This window comes from Melospiza melodia, chromosome 1 (genome assembly GCF_035770615.1).
Source record: "Melospiza melodia melodia isolate bMelMel2 chromosome 1, bMelMel2.pri, whole genome shotgun sequence".
In the NCBI taxonomy this organism is placed as follows: Eukaryota; Metazoa; Chordata; class Aves; order Passeriformes; family Passerellidae; genus Melospiza; species Melospiza melodia.
Window position 1 is genome coordinate 50,476,120 of NC_086194.1, and position 23,390 is coordinate 50,499,509.

Genomic DNA, 23,390 nt, shown 5'->3' on the forward strand with positions numbered 1-23,390 from the left:
ATACAGAGGACACAGGAAAAAAAGTCTCTGCAGATGGCCAGAGAAGTTTAGTAAGTCTTAAAGTTCAGAAATTATTTTTAATTTATCATAACTAGTATTCACACTGATTATTTTTAGACAAATACATGGAAAAACATAGTTCCATCTTCTTACTCAGAAAATAAGGAGCTTCAGTTTGTTCAGAGTATTGTGAGCAGTTTTTCTTACATTTTTAAAGAAAGAGCAGAAATACATATTTTACCTGAAATTAGAATTATGTAAATTCAAATTGAAAAGAGTTATTTTGGAAAAAGTGGAGCCAAGTGAATACAAAGGGTTAAAACAGTAAACAGATCCCAACCTCAACCAACCTCAGGCCCTACTACATAGAGACTCCACTTGAGTACTTGGTATTGGTTTTCCTGATGGAAGGGAAATTCACAGCATCCAACATTGCAAGTGTGAGATGCATTTTCAATGGGAACTGTAGGCATATCAGGTGAAAAAAAAATTCTCTTGTTATTTCAGGACAAAAATAGAAATGGCTTAGATCTGTCATGCTATTTACCCTTAAGGTGATTAAATGAAAAGTGTAGACTTTAGAGAGGTGTATCAGGTAAAGATTGGTGAAAAGTAATCCACAAAACACTGATTCTCCATCCTTTCATATCTCAAGAGTTACCTCATGTAACTTTGCATGCAGTGGAATTTTTTCCAATACCTACACAGGATTAATTTTCTAGGTTTTCCCTTTATTAATATGACTTAAAATATGCTGAAGTAACTCTGATAAAATAATTGGGCATGCTACTACTTATGCTGGTATCTGTCAGTATCATCAACATTTGGGTTCTTTCTTTTTCAGAATCAGTCTGGAGCAATTTTAAAATATTTCTTTTTCTTGTGATCTGGACTCTAGGCTGTGGGGTTGATCAGACTATCATTAATCAGATAAAATATGAATGAGTTAAATATCAATCTATGTCTATAATAAACTTATTGATGTATGCTGGATGTCCTAAAGCAGCAGCCATGTGTCCAATGTCAGAGTAACAGATGAGTAGTAACAAGTAATAAAAAAGTCACCCCTGCCAGATGTGGAGGCAGCCTCTACCTGTGTACATGGGTTGTGTCTGCAGGATAGGCATTAAATGGAAAAGTCAGTTTTCATGATGAACCACTGTGACCATTTACATGGACAATTACAGAATATCAAATCCTGCCAGCTGTGATGTGATAAGGCTGCCTTTGTGTCCAGGTAGTGTTCAGGATTTGGAAAGGCCCTCTCTTTCCCCATCTTGGAATAGGTTTGTTAGCAGCAACATTTAAAAAAAAACCCCAAAATCCTTCCAGTGACCTCACCTTCCCTTGAGACTTCAACATAGCAGAGCTGAAGTCCCAAGGGATTCAATCCGGTACAGAGGCAAAAGGGATTGCAACAAGGAGAGCAATGATGTGTTACACTGCAGGCTCTAACAGGAACAGACACTTTGCTGTTGAGGTTTACTTGTTTAAACAGATTTCTTATACTGCATAAAACCCTGAATCTAGCCACTCACATACATTTTTCACATCTCGTTGAAGTCAAGGAAAGATATCCCAGTGGGATCAACTGTGGATTGTTTTAATGACTGTCTGAAGTTTTGGGTTGCTCTGATTCCTAGTTAAAATAAATCTCTATTTAAAAGCTGTTGATACCAATTTTCCGGGGCAAACATTTCTGATCAGCGGTAGAGCCAGCTCCTGCTCTGCTGCCAGCTCTGGCATCTCTTGTCAGGGGGCACCTGCATTGCTTTCCACAGCTTTGAGCAGTGCCTTTCTCTAATCCTGGCACCTGGAATAAAATGATGCACCACAAGACAGTGGGTCTAGGGAACAGCAGCTGAGGGAATGGGGAGATTTTTGTCCACTTGCTTTTATTGCATATCTTTGTACTAAACTAGAATTACCTGATAAAAGAAACATTTTTTTTATTTTGGAGACACTCAGCCTAGGGTTTCTGTAGAGGTCTGTGTGTTCAAGCATGATGCTGAATTCTTTCCAAAGCTGCATGTGACTGCCATCCAGTGGGGGCTCCAGTGTAAGCAGCTGGAACAGAGCAGCCTGCAGCCTTTGCATGAAATACTAACCTACCAATCTAATAGAAAACACATAATAAAAAGGAATTACTAGTGTCAAATGATATTTGAATGATAATTTGATTTCCTTAATTAATGAAAATTAAATAGAATCTCTGTATACACAGATGTTGATGTTATGATTTTGTATTAAATTACCGTTTAAAAATTATATTTAAGATTTTTCATTACAGCTACTTTTTTAAAAAAAAACTCAGTAATTTCATTTGAGCTTCATATAAACATTCAGTGTGGCTTTGAGTGTAACAGGGATGAAAGTAGGTGGCAGTTTCTGAGGAATTTGCAGTTTCAGCTCTCAAGTCACGTCACACCAAGGCAGACTGCCTTTTTCGGAAGTTGTCTGGATTTAAGCAGAAGTTCAATAAAATGCTATTTCTTTTAAATTACTGTTCACTTAGATAATAAAACTAATCTTAATGGGAGTTCTGAGATTAACAGAGATATCAATCTAAGGGCAAACATAATGTCTGCATCACCTTAGTAGTCTTGGGGGAAAAAAAGGGTATAAACACAAACACATACCTTATATTCACCCTGTGGATATACTTACATCTGAATCATTGTCAACCCAGCCTGTGTACTGCTGTTAAGTTAAGGCCTTTCTTTATGCTGGACAAATTTTATTAAAAAATTGTCAAAATCAGATGGAATAATAGTGCTGTAAGGCTTAATCTCATATCATCTGATGTCAATGCAGCTCTGCTGTTGAGTTCAGCAGTAGCAGGATAAAGAAGGGGATGTTACCATCAGGATCAGTGTAGTTATTTCTCTTCTGCATGATTATGATGATTTATCACTTGTGTTATCAACTTCTCTAGTCCTGAACAAGGGCTTTTTGTGCTAAGTTCTATAATAATACATAATAAAAACGTTCCTACTCAAAAATGCCTACAAAGCTAGAACAGACTTGGCATGTGACCCCAAGAAAATAAAAAGGCAGTATGCAGGTGTTCAGATGCAGCTCCTCACAAGTATGACAGCGGTGTATGAGAAAGAAGAAAGTTGATTATGAAAATCAAATGGAAGGTAGTATGACATTCTTTTTATTAGTGTGATATAGATGATTATTCACCTGCCAAAAATGTTAGGAAAAAACTTACAATTTTTTAATATGGTGATTGATTTTATTTTTTTTTTTTTCTCTATTGCAAGAGGAAAGGAGCAGATTGGAGTGGGGACAGTGTAATTGCTCAGGCTGCTCGTGGCCACCCTCAGTGCAGTTCAGCTCCCTCCTCAGTGTGGCACTGGTGCTCCGCTGATCTGGTTCTGACGGGTCAGGTCCTTGACCCAGGTTAGTGCAGATCAGATCTGCGCCAGAGCAGGGACAAGCCATGGACTGTAAATGAGGAGTGGATCCAGAGAAACAGGCAGGACCAAAAACCCTGCATTTTATACTGCCTTGGACTGTCACAGACCTGCAGCCTCACTGCTCATCTGGAACACAGGAGGAGGCACACACTTCACTGGTGTGATGTAAGGCAAACTAAAGGCTGGCACTGTGCTTTGAGCTCTGCAGATGAAATTTTTACAGAGGTATAGTAAATGCTCTTTTAGGAACCACTCCTAAAAATATGTTTTGCTGGTGTAATGCACTGATTTAACCTTTAGCAGTTGTTTTTTTTTTTAAATAAAGGTCAATTACAGTATTTTATTATAAAGTTTCTTTTTTTTGCAGGGATTTATATTAAAAATGCGATTAAAGTGATACACACATGGAAAAAACATAGATACATTGCAGAAAGAAAAAAAAAGTTCTTTTTTCTGATTCAAAACTTGAATCCTTTATGTGCAGAAAGCTTATATATATACCTGAAAGCTGCTGTTGCTCTGCTAAATAATGCCAGGGATAATTTGCCTTCCTCTAAAAATCCACAAAATTTTGGATAAAATTTAAATGGAAATGTAGAAACATAACTAAAATGTAACAGAAGCACTGATAAGGAAAAGCACACTATTTAGTCTGGCTCCTTCAATTAGAATGATTCTCTGGTGCTTCTTTCACATATCTGTTGACTTTTTATTGCTCTCTTTAGTAGATGAATTACAATAAATGTTAACAGAAGCAATAGCAAGTCATATAATGCCAAGTCATTAAAATTAAAGAGATCTACCTCAGGTACCTAAAGATGACTTTCACAGGACATTAATTTGTCCAGTATGTGCTTCCACACAATGGAAATCGCCTATTTCGTGATATGTTTTGACTTTTTTAGCTTTGTCCTGGACTGTGGGATTACTTAATGATTTCTTTGTTCTTTCCTTGTTTCTTTAATTCCAATCAAATTATATAAAACCAGCAACCACACAGGCCAAGGCAGACACATACACACACTCTTATCACTGAAAATACATTATAGAAGAAGGAACTATTTTCAGCATAGCCAATGTAAGTAACGCATTTGTGAGGTGGATAAGCCTGCTGATACACCCTACAGACCTTTGCTCTGCTCTGATATGCAGACTCAGGAAATACCAGGCTGCACCATTCTCCCTTCTGACCTGCATGGCCTTAGTTTTATTTCCCAGGAAAATGGGGGTGTAGGGTGAGGGAGACATTCCACTTCTGGGTTTTATCACGATTTGTGGCCTAGACATGGGCAAATTTGGGATAAGGCAGCTGAAACATGACTCTGAATCCAGCAACACAACCTCTGCTTAAAGGAAATGAGAAGGATGGATGTGTGAAGGAGCTCCTCTCCTATGGAGGGGTTTTACAAAGCAGAAAGTAAAGAGAAATATTCTTCCAAAAGCCCTCTAAGTTGGAAACTATCTCAGCTGATGCAGAGAGAGTAAAACTTTTTAAATGATATATTCTTTGTCATCTCCCTCTGCCTTTGTGCAGCAGCTACAGGGAAACCACAGGGAGCAATGCTACCCCCAGATGGGGATGTATGGATGATGTTTTCCCCACTGTTTCCCCATGTTTTTCCAGTAAGAGAGAGATAGGATGCCATGTCCTGATGTCCACTTGTTTGTTGATGAGTGAAAGGAGTTCTGGTTTGTTCTGGATTGCCAAGCAAATTAAATTCTATTTGCCATCTGTATGGCAGTTGTCTTCTGTTGAGTGGGCAGTTTTCCTTATCTCTTCCACAATCACTCCTCCCTCCAGGGACACATATGCTAATAACAGGCTATTGAATGTCACTGCATGACTGATAAGAACTACAGCATCCCATTGGGAGATGCTCTGCCCAGGGGGAGGAGCCAAGCATTCCTACCTGGATATAATCTGGAGATTCTGGAATAACTCTATGGCTTCTCCACTGGATTTCCCAGAGGAACAGCTGCCTCTTCCACTGGATCTTCAGAGGAAGACTCCACCCTTCTACAGGATCCCTGCTCCAACAGAACCTGACACTCTAGGAGGACTGCAGCCACAATTCCAATGGGACTGCCACCAACACCCTGACCAACAGGGTGTCAGGTTGTGTTCTGACTCTGCCAGTGCTGTTTTAGTTTACTGCACTGTTTAGTTTATCTTCTTATTTTCTTCCTTAATAAAGAACTGTTATTCCTGCTCCCATGTTTTTTGCCTGAGAGCCCCTTAATTTAAATTTGATAGCAATTTGGAGAGAGGGGGTTTACATTTTCCATTTTAGGGGAGGCTCCTGCCTTCCTTAGCAGACACCTAGCTTTTGAAACCAAGACATGGTTTTTGAAAACTTTTTGTCTGTCTTTCATCAAGCTGAGATTCAATGGGGATGTGCTGCCTTACCTCTGCAGATACCATTAACCAACTGTATCACACACAAAGGGGGAGTAGAAGTTATTAATTTACGAGGTTCCTGTTCTACCTATAACTGCTCTCTTTAAATGAAATATTGTGTGTCACACTGTAAAATAAAGAAATTGAGTAATTTCAGTGAAAGTTTAAATCAACAAAACTGCTCGGAGCTCATGGTCATCCTGTGAGCACAAAAGAACCAGTAAAAAATAATAGGCAGTGAATTATTTGCTGATTTCTGATTCTGGTAGACACAATTTAAATTCTGTTCTGCTGTTTCTTGCTGTTGCTTACTGACATTTTTCAGTATTGAACACCTGGTCATTTGCAACATCTGTAACATCCTTAGAGTTGGAGGGAACTTGAATTATGAAAAGATCAGGGTCTGTAATTGTTTATATTTTGGAACCCAGATGTTGCTTAGGATTATAGGCATGATATACTATATCAATAAAAGCTTTGTTTTAATTTCAGAAGTTTATTGATATCTATTGAAAGCTTCTTATGCTACTTTGTCACCCATTTGTGGAAAAAAAAACCCTATAATTTTCAGACCTGAGTAAAATCACTTCCTTGTGACTTCTGATTGAGAAAAGAGCTTAGCAGTTATGGATAAACTAAGTGCTAATGCATAAAACATGCAGATCTAATGTATAGCTCTGCTCTAGAAAATGGTCTGAGTTTGCCTTTCTGTGGCACTAGCATTTTGAGCAATACATTGCCACTACAGAAGGGCAATACATAGTGAAAAGGATGTATCCCCAAGGAATTTAAATAATTCATTTCAGCAGAAAGGCCTTTACTATTGACAGAACAAATGATTTTTTTACCCCTTTAAGCCAAACATGTTTGGAAATTCATTAATTATTTTTTTAATACAATAGAATTACTGGGTATGAGGAAACAAAGCAGAGGGTTAACTGTTGGATTGATGTTGACTATGGTTTCCATGTTTTACCTGTGATTAAAGTCCTGGATACTTAAAACGTGTTTTATTCATGTCAGAGGCTATGGAATTTGTAAATAGTGTCTGACTGGCTCCTTTCAAATCATGAGCACTACTTCCCCATTCCCTACCAGTTAAATGTTAGCTAAACCAGACTTTTTCAGATTAATCTGATGTCTAGACAATTTACAGCACTATCCAAAGGTTGCTGAGGCAGCATAATTCCCAGAAAATGAAAGAAATAAATAAAGATAGTATTTCTACGTCATTTTGATGGCATAACAACCATTACCATTTCTAATCCTAGGGTAAATGTTTTCAAAATGTGACGCAAAAGGGAGACGTTTCAGAGAAGAGTTAAAAAATTGTTTAAAAACTCTAGATGGATGAGGGTGTACTAAAATAGATCAGTTTATTTAGCATCTTGCAGACAAGATGAAAAGATGTTTTAATCAGCATCTCTAAGAAAGTGTGAAGGGGAGTGATGCCTGACATTAAACATTTCTTTCATCAATCAAGCATAGACACAAAGATCCCAAAGTTAAATGTTGAATTCAAACTGCAAATTAGGTGCAAATTCTTTACAAGAATGGTACTTGGCACTGTGAGAGGTAGTCAAAGGATATGGTACATTTTCTATCATTTGAAGTCTTTAAAGCTAGATAAAATGTCTTTCTACAAAATTTGTTTTACTGATATCATTATAGTTGGGTTAGCTGCAGAAAATAATTTGGTGATGTTTTTACTGCCCCTCTTAAGCAAGAGCTCAAACAGTGATAATTTTCTGTTGAGGCTTCAAAATAGAGGAAACATGATGGTTGTGATTCTACAGCAAAAATAATGATGGGAGATGAAATTATAGCCTCACTGAAGACCATGAGAAAGTTCCCACTTTCTTTAACAAGAACAAAATTTAATCTACAATGATAAAATCTTTGATATATATTAATTGCATTTAAGATGGGGATTATATGCAGACTGCTTCACCCATTTTATTTTATTGCTGTTATGTTTACCATTTTATTTTGTAATTCAGATTAGTTTTGAATTAACTTTGTATGATTTACCTTTTTAAACCATCGAGGGGTGTGGTATTCACATATTCTTTGAACAGTGAGAGACACATAGGAGTTTGCAATTGCTATCTCTTTTCAAGTAGTGCAGAGCTCTAAATGGAAATGCAAAAATTCTTGCAAAAATTTTGTTTCTTCTTGATTTCATTTTTGTAGGGTCAAATATTTCATTGATCATTTTCCACAAAGATGGGTGTATACCCTTGCTTGCCTCTGGTGAAGTTGGAAAATGGAGACTTGTACAAATACATTTTCTGTATTGTTCTCAGCCTCAGCTGAGTTCAGGTTAAGATCTAGCCATAAAGCTTCATAACTTAGCTGAGATTATATGGTGTGTGCACCATTATTTGTGTGCAGCCTCTCCACCACAGTTTGACATATTGTCCAGGCCTGAAAGACAGAACTGTCTCCACCCTTCTGTGTGGCCTTCTGAGAAGAAGAGCAGTGGCTGCTGATAATTGTCCTGAAAGCATAGTAAGAGTTTAGGACAGAGTTTCTTCAGACCGGAAGAAGTTGCTCTGGTTTAATCTTTCTCAGGAACAAGGAAGGTGTTATAAACTGTGACTCATAACACCTTGCCAGAAATGGCTTTAAAGCAGGGATGGAGATCTGGACACCTGTTGAGAATGTACATGTGAGGAAGCTGACAGGCCCAGTCTGAGTCCTGCTGACCATCAGCTTTATTCCACTAACAATCAAAGCATATAGTACATTTCTCTTTCTTTTTTTTTGTCTTTTTTTTTTTCTTATATTTTTTCTTTGTAGTAGGCTGATCTACCTTTGTGCAATAGAACATAAAAGTCTCCGATCCAGATTCCATCCTGATTTTACCCCAGGGACATGCAAAGAGGCAGAAGGTATGAATCTTGCACTCAGGATGCAACTACTACAGTTCTTTAAGGTACAATTTAAAGCCTGCTGGAGGCAATGGAAATCCTTTCATTTACTTCAATGGACTTTGGATCAGAACCTCTGCTAGGGAGCTTTTGTCCTTGGCTTTCTTCAAAGAAGATTTTACTGATGTGTGAATAGTGTTAATTACCCATGAACACTTGGTAAAGAGTGATCTGGTTTTTATGATATGTAAAATACCCTGCTGAGGCATGAAATCTTCTAATGAAATCAAACAAAGTAAAACTCGCCCTCCATAACCTAATGAAATGTCATGAAATGTCTATTGGAATAATGTGTTTCCCATCTGTAAATCTGGGCTTTTCCTTGCCACAGGTGAACTAATGGAGCCTTGGAGGTGTGCCATGGTTATTTGTATCTGATATTTTACTAGAGGGGAGGGATAGGAATTATTACTATCAAATGTTAATTTTGTCCCCCTCATGGAAATGAGAAAAAAAGCATATCTTTCTCCCTGAATTTATGTAATTTGCTTTTTCTGAAATGTAAATTACTGTATATTCTTAACCTTATCCTTGAGAAACCACTGGCAACACAATTGAGAGCTTGTTATTTAATGTGGAACTATTGATTTGTCTGCAGTCAGTGAATGCATAAAACTGAAATATAAAAACTATTTGACAGAGCCTTTGCTACTACCTTCAGTCTTGACTGCCATGGCATGGTAGGAATAGGGATACAATTATAACAAAAGCAATTCACACTAAATATTTGTTCTTGAATTTATTTTGTTTCCTTATGGACATATAGTATTGTGGATATGTTGATTTTAAATCCCACCTCAAATTTTGATTTTATGTAAATAATCAGTGGCCTCCTGTCTGCCAGCATGAGGTCGTCTCATAGAGTTCACTTATGGGTCTTTTTTCATATTTATATGTAAGTGAAACTCCTGAGAATCATGCTAAAACTCTGATTCACACAGCTCATATGGTACCAATTTATTGCCTGGCTTCAGATTTTTTAAATCTCTCTGGCACTACAGGGTTATTACAGTAAGTTAGAAAGACAGGTACTCTAAGTATGAACTTGCTGTTAAGATCTCAAAAATACTGAGTGCTCTTGAATTGAAGCTTTGATGAGAAATAAATCCTTCTTGTGACACTTTTATGCCCTGTAGAGATGTGGAAGTGTGAGCAACAGCACCTGGCAAGCAAGCTGTCTTCTTTAAAAGCAAGCAAACCAGCTGCTCATCAGGTTGGAGAAGGATTTAGCAGGAAATAAAAGTCTACTCAAATGTTCATAGCTCAGATCTGCAAGAGAAAACTCATACTTTATGATTTGTCCTCTGAATACTGAGAAAAACTGTATTTATATCTTCTGTACTTTCAAACACTGTGAGGAGTTCATTTTTGAACAGGAGTAATTTTCAAGTGAACAATTTACTTAGCAGATTCATTTCTGTCCATATAATTTCTCTCATTTACAGAAGGTAAGCAGATAAGTAATTAAATAAACTTATGGAGGTCAAACAAAATTTAATAGAAATAGTCTCTTTCAGGAGAGGAATAGGATCTCTGGATTTTCTTTGTATGGGACCTTTCTTTCCCTATTCTTGCATGTGCATCAGACAGATAATCTCATCTAATAAGTCTCAAATGAATCTGCTTTGTGGCTACATTAATCAGTTTTAGGCACATTGAATAGATTAAAAGTTTTTTTACCCCAGCAGAGCAGCACTAACCATAATGTTTCTGACTCTTCTAACTTCTAGGCAGACAGTGGTCTCATAAAACACTGGGAAAGAATTGTTGGGAATCAAGTTCAGGTGAGTTGATGCAAGGCTGGAACATTTAACTGTGTACATAATTTCCAGCTGGGCAAGGTATCTCTTCTGATCCCTTTGGAATGTAAATTTTTTAGTTTTACAGCTGCCTAAATCAGCCAGCTAGGACTCCATGCCATACTTCCCCAAAATAAAAGCATTTAACATCAGAGGGATGTGGATACCAAACTATAGATCCTCCTTTATTTCCTTCTAGATGTAGGAGAAATAAATGCAACAGCATGCAAGATAGACATACACATCAATATATATCCCTCCCAACCTCCAAAAGCCTGAAAAGAGTTTGGATGTACACCTATATATTTTTTAGGTTGTTTGGAATTTTTTAGGTTGTTTGTTATTGTGAATAATTTGGTGACAATTCTACTTCAGTGCATTCAGTGTTATTCTGATTACTGTGAGCCTCAGTCAAATGACATTGTAATGCACTGAAAAGTTTCCTTTTAATACCTTGAAATAGTAATTGTCAGGGATTTATTTTAATATTCAGGTAGATAATACTGTGATGACTACCATCCTTCACCTTTTGGCTTGGTTCCCAAGGAAACGTCTCCTTTTTATATTTCATTTGTTATTGGTTTTGGTTTGCTTCTTCTGAACTAACAAATCCAGATTAACGTTTCCCATCCCCCCGACTCTTCTGCCAACAAAACTGTTCTTATACCCTGCTCACAGTCTCCATGTTTGCAGATGTGACAACCAGGGAATGAAAAGAGAGTTCTGTGGTGACCACAGAGAGGAGGCAGCCTGGAAACTGACTGCTTCTTGCAGCACTCCCCTCAGTTATACATAGCATTAGCCTATCAAAGTTTTGTAAACTGTGATATATGGAGAGATGAAGCTCCTACCTGTGCTGTACCAAAACCTAGATAAGCCAGAGGTATGTGCCTTCAACAATATTCTCTGTCCCAGGCTTATGTCACACAACCACTTAGGCGTCTGCTCATCTTTGCAAAACAGCTCATGCAATTTCACTGGACTTCAGAGTAAATTTAAATTTAAAGACATCCTCATTTGCAGACTCAGGACTTACAGAACGATATTATTTGCATCAGGCTTCACTACCGTTTAAGATGCTGTAGGGTATCCCTCCTGGCTTCCAGCTGCTGCTCCAGAATGGCACAGCTTTATCCTAAGTCCCACGTTATCTATCAGCCCAGATGTCTCTGATGCCCTCGAGCATCTACAGTGACACCTGTATTAGCCCAGCTGTCATCACACTAAAATGAGGATTTCAGAACAACATGAGTCGATGCAACAGAGGGAATGAATAGCTTTTATTAACTCCTAGGAGTGTGATCTGCAGGCAGAACCCCATCTACTGTACTTTTTATTTTCTAAATATCACCAATCTTTTCAGAGGACTGAAGACCCATCATAAAACAAAACGCTGCAAGATACGAGTGATGGAACCAAGCAGCTCACCTGCAGCACGATGTCCCGCCCGTTCCGTGTGACATTAACGGTGTGGGGCTGGCCATTGGCCATGTTCCTGTGGTCAATGTCAATGTTGTATGGCTCTTTGGTGCCCCCGAGGTTGTACCGAATTTGCAGATTCCCTAGCGAAAAAGAAAAAATGTGAAAAGCACCCTCAGGTATTCTGATCTTTATTCACCAGCTATTTTCCCGTCTTTATTTTCACATACAGCTGTTATCATTTCACACTTAATTGCTCTCATAGCTGGTCTCTGCTGTAAGAGAAGAGCTCGTGTTTGGGATTATAAAGTTACTGGGCTGAAACTGCCTCTAGTTTATAACCCAGAAGTGTGACAATGACCAGCATTTCCAAACCACAGTGTTTGTAAACACCTCAGACTGCAAACCAAACAAATTGGAGTTATGCCTTGAACAATATGGACAATTGGTACAGAATTGAGCACATCAAGTAACACTTTATTGTTGAGATTATTATTCTTGCTGCAGTAAAATTCTATGAAATTATACAAAGCATAACATTTTCTAAAGAATAAACCATTGACATGCATTGAATAAAGGCAAAATTACAACAAATTAGCGCTGACACATAATTCACACATGGGACTTCCTTGCTCTCGCGTTTAATTGTTGTTGATGAGTGACCGTCTGGACTTCCATGGAAATTTAGTATTATATTGTGAAATAACAACCAGAGGTTACATTGTTGGAAAAGTATAGTCAGGAGTGGCTAATTGATATTCATAACATACTGCCAGACAGATTTTTCTTTTCTAAACAAAAGTGGAGTGTCTGCTCTTCATAACACATTTAAATATTTGATTAAAAGGAGGAATGTTTGAAAAGGAAAATGCAGCCCCCACTCTTGATGAAAAATGGATATGTTCTGGCCCAAAAGAGCAGACTTAGACCTCTATAACTACAGTTTAGTTGTGTGATGTTGGATTTCTCTCATGCACATCCTTTCTCTCCCATGAAGGGAAAAAAATGAGTGGCGTGTAGAATACTCATTTTCTCCCATAAAAGAGAACAGTAGTAAAATCATCCTAATTATGATTTTCATGGGGCACTAAGGCACTATTTGGAATAGAAGTATATTTAGTTCATATAGTGTTTTAATACTGTAGCAGCAAATGGTCCATATCCAACCTTCATCCATCACCAAAATGTTTAGGACATTATATACTATACAACATCCATATTTTAGTCACCTCAATGAATATCCAGATTTTCAGAACAGAGCATGACACTTTCTACTGACTACTAGGGATATTGCCAGTTCAGCTATTCAGGTGCCTTCATGTGGATGTCTACTTGTCCCCACCATAATCCTGGCTCATGGCATGGGTCTCATCGTTATTGCAGGTTTTTGGTCTCTTTTTCTTGGTTAGTTTTGTTTTGTGAGAGAGGGTTGGCTAAAGAAACACCACTAAACTGAACAGCTACATCAGTACCAGATCTAGTAGAAGCAGAATGAAGGTTCAGGTTTCCAAGTGCTTTACTCTAACGTGACAAGGGTAAAGAGACTTTCTCATTAGTTCAGAGCTTCCCCTGAGTATCAGTCTGGTATTGTCAATCGTGCCTTTGGTGGGGAGAGCCCAGAGCAGTTTCTTACCCGTGGGGTTCACAAGCACAGCCATGAAGTCCGGAGTGTAGGAGCTGACATAAAATAAGACACAAGGGGACTTGGTGGTGCTGAAGCTGAAGCTGAGCTCTTCTTTGTTCAAGCTGAGGTCAGGACCTGTGATCTCAGGATCTGCAGAACTCAAAAGCGTCCGGCTGACTAAATCCTTCACACTAGTCCCTGGGGAGTGGAAGTTGTAACGAAGCCACATTCCTTCTTCAAAAAATGCTCCCACATCTTGAACACAACAGGAAAAAGAGGATGAAAAGAAAAAAAGGTAAATTAAATGTGCCAACACCTTTTGGTTGAAACATATTACTGTGACTTGATCAGTACTTATCTGTGCACATTACTACTGCTGTGCTATTTAAGCACAATATTTAGGTCTAGAGTCTCACTATTTTCCTATGAGAATGAAAAGAACAATCTCCACTTTATTGGTGGGTACTTGCATTCACAAAGCAAAGGAAATATTTCCTTTGGGGCTCACAGAAAGCCCATGCCTATATCTCATATCAGTACTACAGACAAGGATAATTATGATTTAAATTTATTGTCATTGAAATTTTGAGGTAGACAATGCTTCAAAGAGGGAGAAACAAGGAAGAGTGGCTTAAAGGACACAGTAAACAAACAACTACCAAGGAAAGGGAAAACAGCAGTTCTGACCACCAAAATTGAGTGGATTTGGAAGGACCTCCCAAAGGAATGATGACAATTCCAGCCCCTAAAAGGACTGGACACAATGCTTGTAAGTTATCCACTAGCACAATTCTTCACGAGAGCTCCCCAACAAGGATGCCCTTATGGGAGATAAAATTAACTAGGGAATTTGACTCAGCTGGGAGCAAGAGGCAAGAGATACCTGAAATGTAGATCCCAAGATGTGCTATAGTTTTCAAACCAATCTGAGACAAGATGTAGTGTTCCAACACTCTTGATAGAAAATACACCTCCTTTTGACAGAATTAATACTTTCAGCTGAAAAAGCACTAGTAGTGCTCCCCATAATAATGCAGTCCTGCCTCTTCCTCAACATTGAAATCATAATTCCAGGCTGCTGTTCTTGCAGCAATGCTGACTTTGATAACCTTCTACAGGAATTACTGCACAGTTGGCCACCACTGGTATCATCTACTCCACTGGGGATCACTTGACTGACTTCCTTTGGCAATAATTTATTTAGAGACATGGTGGTACTGGATCAGCTGTGCTGACTGGGTCAATATTGTGAAAGGAAATTTTTAAATGACATGTCAACCTGATTAAGAAGGTGTGTTTATGAACATTTTGTAAGATATGAAATAATGATTAAAATATTATAATCATAACATATGGATATTGTATTCAAAGAAGGGCTGTAAGAAATACTTAAGACCATAAACAGTCTTTAAAAAAAGTCTTTAATTGTCTACTACCTTTCTACATGATGCAAAGTTGCCACAGTTTTGTGCAAAATTGCCCATCTAAACAAGAAATTTATTCCATTTTAGCATTTTGAGTCTTTACACAATTCTAAGCAAAGGCTTTATCTCAAAACACATGTTGGAAGATGCTTATTTTTGAAGCTTTACACAGACACGAAGCAAGTCGGGAATGAGCTTGCAGAATTCATTCAGAGTAGCTGAGCAGAGAATAGGTAAAATTATAAAATTGTATTGATGATTCTTTCCAGAATTTTGCTAAATCTAATGCTGGAAAAGCTTTATGTTTTCTTGCTGTCATATAAAAATTCTACCAAACTCAAAATATCACAGTTGCTGTCACTAAATGGACGTATAAAACACAGAGCCAACCTATGGTCCTGAGGTGCTATAAATAATTTGATCATTCTGATGGATTTATAACTGCAATTTTATAGGGGAAAAGTTAAATCACCCCGAAAAAGTTATGGGGGAGGCAATTTCATTTAACAACTATATTTTGCAGTAGTCTCAACTTTAGTGCTCCTGGATTAAAAGTGAATGGCTCTGTCATGGAAAACTTCCCCAACTCGTGATGCCCTCTGCCTCTAACAGCGGTGTAAGAAACAAGTGTTGGCATGCAAAAATCTAAAGCAGTAGCTCCAAGTATCTGCAAGATGGGTCTAAAAATATCCCTGTGACCACTAATTTATTCTCCAGCCCCTGCTTCTGGTTGACACGAGCTGCTTCTGGGGCACTATCACTTACACTGGCAGAGCTGCAGGCCGTGCCGGGTCCTGCTGCTGCCACTGCTGGTGGGGACTGCAGCCCCCGTGGAGGCTCCACACACGCACTCTGCACACTGATGCACAATTATGTTTGCCTCCAGCCTGCTTACTGCTTGTCATGCCTTTCATTTTTAGAAGTAATCTTTGGAATTGCCTGGCGCTGTGCTTGCCCAGGGCCTCGCGCTCTGGGGATACTGGGACCTTCAGTCCTGACCTCAGCACTGCTCAGGGGCTGAACTGGAAAGCGTGTGAAGCATTTTTTCCAGAGCTGTAAATGTTATAAATTGCCATGTTAAATGTTCATTACTACAAAGAAAGCTTTAAGTAAATGGTGCTCTCTGAAATGGTATTCAGATTATTCTGCAGTTTTGTGAGGTGAATTTGATCATCCTTGTGGGTCCCTTCCAACTCTCAATACTCTGTTCTGTGACTTTTTATTCCAAAAGGGTTTCACGATGGAGCAAAGAATGTTCTGTATGTTTAACTTGATTTGTGCTGAGAAAATAATTTTCAATGTAGCTCTATTATTACAGGCATACAGGGTATTGTAATAAACCTTGAAATTCTCCTCACATGCACATCACCTCTTTTAAAAGGCAGGATAAGAGGAAGGTTCACTTTGGCTTTGTGAGTGTATTGGGCCCTCAATAGGAATATATTGAATTCTCTCAAGTTCCAGCTCATCAAAGAGGCTGATGCACATGATTATGCACTTTAGTGAAAGAAGCTGAAATCCTTGCAGCAGGACTGCAAAGTGCTCAGCAACTCACGGGAGCAGGTTGCTTAAACTATTAGGACGTACCAAAAATAGCTAAAACATAATTTTCCCTATCTTGAATGCAGATATATGAAGACTTGGAAATGCCAAGGGCTGACCAACAAAAAAGCTACCTATTTTTTAGGTTACAAGTGGTGACCTTGAGGTTTACACTTGAGGTCACAAGTGTAGCATCTTCCTGAAGTTGTCTCAGAAGGAGTATGGAAGTCCCTCACCCAGAAAACCATTCAAGCTCCCTGAATAAAGAGGGTCAAATGCAGCCCTAATCCTGCTGCTGAAATGTGAGGGAAGTTTCCATGCACAACTCTCTTTTCTTCTGTAATATTTGAAATGCTATCTGAACAGATGACTCTTGGGACACCAGGCATAAGACACAGTAAAGATTGCTCTGCAAAACGCCCTTTCAAGGCAGAGACCTCAGGGAAATGAATGTGGTGCTAGCAGATCTATTTTCTTCAGAAAATAACACCTATTTTTACACCAACATACAGTGCAGTCACTCTCTGTTGACAGACTTCTCAAATATAAACACTTTGGGCTGGCTTTGTAGAGGAACCCAGAACAGGAATTGTGGATTGTTAGAAACAATTTTATCAAGCAAGGTGAGTGTCCCCAGTGTGAATGGCACATATGTTACAAAATTATCCAGCTTCAATTTGGAAAGGTGATCCAAAACTTCCACAGAAAATGTACATGTACCCAGAACTGACAAAGTTATTTTGAAGGTCATGATTATTTGGTCATCACCACAGTCTCCCTCTCCCCACTCAGCTACTTTTATTTTTGTACCCTCTTATACTGTCTGGGATCAGGAGTATTGAAAGACTGGAGGAAAAAGCCAAATAGCAACAAAAATCCCCATTTCTCCTACAAAACTTGCAAAGTCTCATTACTTTTCTGGACTGGTGATGTAGACCTAAGAAAATGTAAGTAGAAATCTGATTCTCCTCTACAGCTTTTTACGTCAGTGAAATGTCAGTGTTGGTTCTTCTGTTCTTAGGTAGTGATAATGATCCTGTGAGCCATACAGACACGTAGACAACTTGTCTTCTTTCTCCATAACCTTTTTCTCACCTTTGAAAAACCCTGCCAGCATGGCACAGGTGTGGCTGAACACAACTTCAGCAAGATTTTCTATCCAGCGGCATATATTTAACAGATACAGAGCTCAGCAGTCTTTGTAGCAATTGGGTTTGCTCTATGCTGACATCTGGGATGGAAATGTTAATAGGAATTGTAATGAATCAAATACCAGATATTACTTCTAATAAATAAGGAAGCGGCAGATCTGTGGAGCTGCCAAAAAAATCCCAAACCAAAATTCCAACCTCCCCAATTTAAACACAGGACCTTTTCAAGGGTAACACTGTAAGAAGTGGAATTTCCCTTCTTTAGTAGCACAGCTCTCACTGACTCAAGCTGATGACTGAACTTCTCATAGCTTTCTGAGTACACTGGATCAGATTCCTGTCACCTTTTACCTGGAAACCAAGGAGGAAGTAGTGCTGGTTATTCACTTAATGGACATAACAGGGCATATCTGCCTTACAAAAGGTGGAGATAAAATCCTGGCAATTACAAAGCCAGGCAAGGATGTGAGAAATGGAGAAGGAAAAGACTCTCTCCTCTTTGTTTCACAAAGCTGACTTCTACAGCTGTAAGCAGGTCCCATCTGGGGTTCCTAAATGCCTCTTTGGCCCTACTCAGACTCAGTAAGTTAAAATTATTACTCTGTAATGCTGCTTGCCAGTACTCAATGCTGTGTCTTCCCTGCATGGAGTTCTTGGTGTGAAAAGTAGCTTTTCCAAAATCCTAAGCAAGGACAGTCACTGGAGACATTCTAACACTTGGTGCATTTACAAAGATTCTTCAGACAAGGTAGATGGTTGAGTAAACTCTCTTTCGTTTTGCATAATTTCCTTTCTGTTATTTTTTTTATTATTTTACATGTAGTTATGAATATTGAATATAGATTAACCAGAGCTTGCTTGTTCATCTTATGGTAAAAATTGTGCTTGGGAGCACCTAAAATTACTTCCAGACTGTGGTCTCAAAGACTAAGACTTGTTTGCTGAGGTACCTTTTGGCCATAGGGCATCATTAAAGGGTCAGAATCTCACAGCTGTTGATCTGGGAGAGAATTTGAGGGCCCTGAAAGTGATAATGCTTATCATTTGTTTGGTTAGCTTACTCAACACTTTATTCTACCTTCAGGCACATTTAGGATGTGATATCAAGAAGTGGGGATTTAAAGCTGCTGCTCTACATCCCTCATTTTCTGGCTGCTCTTACTCTAATAATCTGTGATGCATGTTGGAACTTCCCACCAAAGCACAGCAGTTGCTTGTGGGCCTTAATAGAATACAAACCTAGTGAGGACTTATTTTTTTCTGTATGAGTGTATCAGATTTCAGTATAAAAAAGGCTTTCTTGAACTATCAGAATCAGGGGATATACAAAATAACGTGCACCAGTGAACTATGGGGAGTGATCATAAATCCATGCAAAGATTCCCACTACCTTCAGTAGAACAGGAGGAGTGCCACAGGAGATGGGGTTTAGCCACCTGATTCATGACACTTTCCAGCCTCCCTAGTCGATGCCAACAGGTAGATTCTGCCAGGAAGCAGTTAAATATGCTTAAACAAGGCTGAGCTCTGAATCTGCTTTTGTACTAGCCCTGCAAAGCAGGGCTTTATTCCACCTTCTATACCTGGACAGAAATGTGCATGCCACAGAGAGCCTAAAAATGTCAGCAAAGTTGTAGCTGCAGTTCATTCTGTATGGATTTGAAAGTATGATAGAGAGTTGATCTGATGTCTGGGACAGCAGACTCAGAGTAAGGGAGTGGCAACAGGTGCCATGTATTTTCTGGCAAATCTAAATGATAAGCCAGCTCCATTTCTAGTAGAAATATCCACAGTGGTTGAAAAGAAAAAACCTAAGCACCAACTTTTCCATGTCACCATCAAATAAAATTGGATGGATGAAGAAAATGTGATGTCAAGTGTACAACAGACTGGATTTCATGATGTCCTGCCAGGGAGTCCATGGAAGTGCTCTTTAGGAACCTCAGAGATAAACTTACATCCTCTCAAGAGCCATTTGAGAAATATTAGAGATGTCATTTCCTGATTTCACAGTGTTCAGAGCAACAACCTCGATAGGTGAGACCTGGCTTCAATTCCTTCCTGTACTACAGGTGTCCACTTTAAATCTGAGCAGATCCTTCCTGCCCTCCTTTGCTTTCTGCATTTCCATAACAAAAACCTCTTCTCACATCACAGAGCTATTGTAAGCATAAATGCCCTATGTGAGGTGCCAAAACTCTTTAAGCAGCCTGCAGATGTATAAATATTGCACATGTCTGGTGTCTCTCAGCTGCCTTTGCACAGGCATGCAGCAGCCAGCAGTGTTGCTGAGGCTGCTCTACTTAACTTTCACAAAACATCTGCTTTCAGTCAGCCATGACACTAAAGCAGGCCTATTTTAGTTGTCTGACCAAGAAAGTTCATTGCATTTTCTGAGCCAGGACTAATTATTTTTCTTTTAAAATTATTCCTCTGATTTGTTTTCTGTGTATAAAATAAGGAAATTGTGCTTATTATAAGTAGTTTATTATGGATGATAAGTGAGCTTGCAATAATATAGTCAGGTTGCTAATAATTTATAGCCAGGTTGATATCTCTTAAAGATATGTAAGTACTATTGGGAAGGTTTGTTTTCCTTTATAAAGAAAAACATTGTTTTTTTTTTCAATGAAAGAATTGTTGCACTGAAGTGCAACTTTCAAAGCACTAGAGCGTAACTGTGAATGTTTAAAGAGGCAATATTGACAGAACCAAAGAATGGAATAGCTTTAGAAAGTATATCTATTTTTTGTGAGTATATGTATTTATCCAAAAGAGGCTAAAACCTGAGTCCTACAGGTAAAAAATCCTGACTGCAGCATTCAGACTTAGCAGAGTGGAAGCTTAACATTAACAACCTGAAGAAAACTTCTCATGTAACTTTCAGCGAACAGATCACAATCATGTTGAAAACAGCAGAATTTTCTGGGGTCTGGGAGGGAATGTTGCCTTAATTTTCTGGGTTCTGTCATTCTGAGCTATGAAAATGAAGAAGTGATTTACCTCACCATTGCTTTCAGCAAAACAATGCAATGCTTTTGCCAAATAAAGGGAATTGAATGAGTGTAACCAGGGCAGAATTTGGAGTTGGTTGGGTGTCAGTCAGAGTAGGTTTAAGGGTGCAGAGCTGCTGCCTCCTGATGCGCCTTGCATCCACTCAGCCTAGTAAAAAGTTGTTTTTTCTCTTTGAGACATAGAAGGGAGCAGGAAAAGAAGGAAATCTGACTGTGACAATACTACTTGTAAGTGCTTTCAGGGTTCGTACAAATATAAAAACAAACATGAAGGAGCTCATTTCAGGCATTGTCTTAAGGACCACAAGAATTCACACTGAGAATCTGAGCTTTACTCCAAAGGAGAAAAGGAAAAAGAGTGTAGCATCTCCTTGCTGTTTGCTAATGCAAATTGGGTAACTGCAGAGAAACTGGAAAGCTTTGAATTTACCCTTCCAGCATACCTGAAGGCACATGAGTCATAGCACCAGCTATTTAATTTTTTTTTAAATTTTCTTTTTGGCCTCACTCCTGGTGGGTGTAATTTCTTCTCCCACTGTTGTTCCAATGCATTTCAATACCAAAGGAGGAATGCTTTCTCCCTGGAGTATGTCCCACATCAGAATGCTGCCACATGCCCTGCATTTGACCTTTGCTTTTTATTTTTATTTTTATTTTTTGTTTAAAGGGAGGAGTTTGTTTTTTAGAGAAACAAAAATTAATTCTTTTCTCAGAAATGCTTTTATGATGATAAGACAGCTGTGGGAGAGGAAAAAAAAGAGAATTTATGCTTAAACAAAGGACAGGGAAAGGTCAGAAAGCAATCTGCAGGATGGCAGAAACACTTCAGCTATTCCTCAGAGCAATCTCTCTGAGCAATGAAAGAAGTAAAACCAATTGCATATGCCTCAAATACGAAACAAAAATAAAGTTAAAATAGATGTCAGACTGCATTTTCATACTTCTTTTTGTCCTTGTAAAAAAATAGTGTAATTTCCAGACCACTACAACATCATTCACATTGTGGTGTGCTGCTAATGAGGCTGGAGACAATGCAATTTCTTGTCAGTCATCAGTCAGAGGCTCTCAGGACAGATTCCATCAGTGAAAGAATCTACAACATGCGAGGCCTGCTTTTGCTGTGAAGTGTGTTTATTACCCATGAACCCCTGTATGGTGATTTCCTTATAGCAATGGTTTTTTCCTTCAATTTTCCCATCTCCTCTGCTAGCACTTTCAGCATGTAACCAACCCCAAGAAGTTCACTGCAGCCAAGTGATTCCAATATCAAAATGAAGCCTTTGGATAAAGAAAGATTCCTGTGGCAAAAGAAAATCAATGGGAAGAGAAGTCTGTAAGGGTTACATTGTGCCACCTTTCACTCCAGCTGAGTGGCATATTTTTTTGGTAATATCTCATATTGGTTTGAATGGGATGTCAGGCACTACTGATTATCATATCAACAGATCTATTTGGCCTGGAATATTTAATGAGGAGTGAAATAATGAAACCTAGTCCTAGTCTATCCTGCAAAGCACTAGCCATGTTATTTTCTGGCAGCCAATGGGAATTCCTAGTGAATGTGACTTACCCAGCATTACACATCAAGAAATAGCACACTGTGGTGCAGGTTATAAAAGTGACAGAGCAGTATTCAACTCTGTCATTATAAAGAAAAAAAAAATAATTGAAAACAGATCATACAGTATTTGAAAACATGTTCATAGATATTTCAGTGCTTTTACAGAGGGGAAGTGTCAAAGTGTTAATGAAAAAATGGATTGAAATATAACAATTACAATATCTTCATCAAAATCAATTAAAATATAATTTAGACATAATTTTATTTTACAGAAAAAACTTTCCAAATTTCCAAAACCTTTCAAATTTTTATAAATTTTAAAAATATTATTTAAACTAAAACATACTTGGCTGTTTTGCCATTACTTATTTTGCAGTTGTTATGTATGTTTGCCCTTTGTTTCTAGAAAATACATTCAATCTTGTTTCATAGGACAAGAGGACACAGTACAAGATTCCAGGAGCTGCTATTAGAAAGAAATTGTAGAACTCCCTTCTTTCACAAGTCTAGGAAGCTTGACAACGCACATCAATTGTTCCAGTGCTTTACTTGATTTAAAAGGCGTAATGCAAGTTAAATTGACAATGTAAATGTAATGGGCTGTAAATGAATTCTTCCAAAGACCTCATTATCAGCATTGTTTGTTACAGAGATTTTACAATTACTTCAATCATAGGATGCCCCAGTCTGTTTTGTGTAATTTATCCTCTAGCTTTTTCCCCAGTATCCCATTCTTCTTTCTGTAGGCAAGCCTCATGAACTCACCCACACTACATCACACTTGGGGATATTCCAGATGAGTACAGCAGTCTTCAGCACTAACAGATAGGAAACTGGCAATTTAAACCTTGTACATAAGATCTAAAGGATTTAGAGAGCCCTTTTTAGCCTGGAACAGATTTGATATTGAAAGCAGAGATCTGATGTCATGTTTCAATGGCACAACACCGTATGGCACAGACATCCCTGCTCTAACAAGAGGACTTCTGCATGAGCACCAGCTCACAGCAAGTTTCAGCACATGCCCAAATTATCCCTGTCAGAGCTCTGGGCCCTTGGCTGCACCGGGACACTGATAAGGAGAAGAGTATAACATATAT

At 38.5% G+C, this 23,390-nt stretch overlaps 1 protein-coding gene across 1 annotated transcript in view; it reads right to left on the minus strand.

Annotated features, from left to right (window-relative positions):
* The window catches only part of CNTNAP2 (contactin associated protein 2), a 1,021,890-nt gene that overhangs the window by 66,118 nt on the left and 932,382 nt on the right, over positions 1 to 23,390 (minus strand). The window contains exons 19-20 of the mRNA XM_063157997.1: positions 13,608 to 13,853; positions 11,984 to 12,117 (exon numbers count right to left, since the gene is read on the minus strand). Coding sequence (XP_063014067.1) covers positions 11,984 to 12,117; positions 13,608 to 13,853 — 380 coding nt within the window. The remainder of the gene's footprint in view (positions 1 to 11,983; positions 12,118 to 13,607; positions 13,854 to 23,390) is intronic.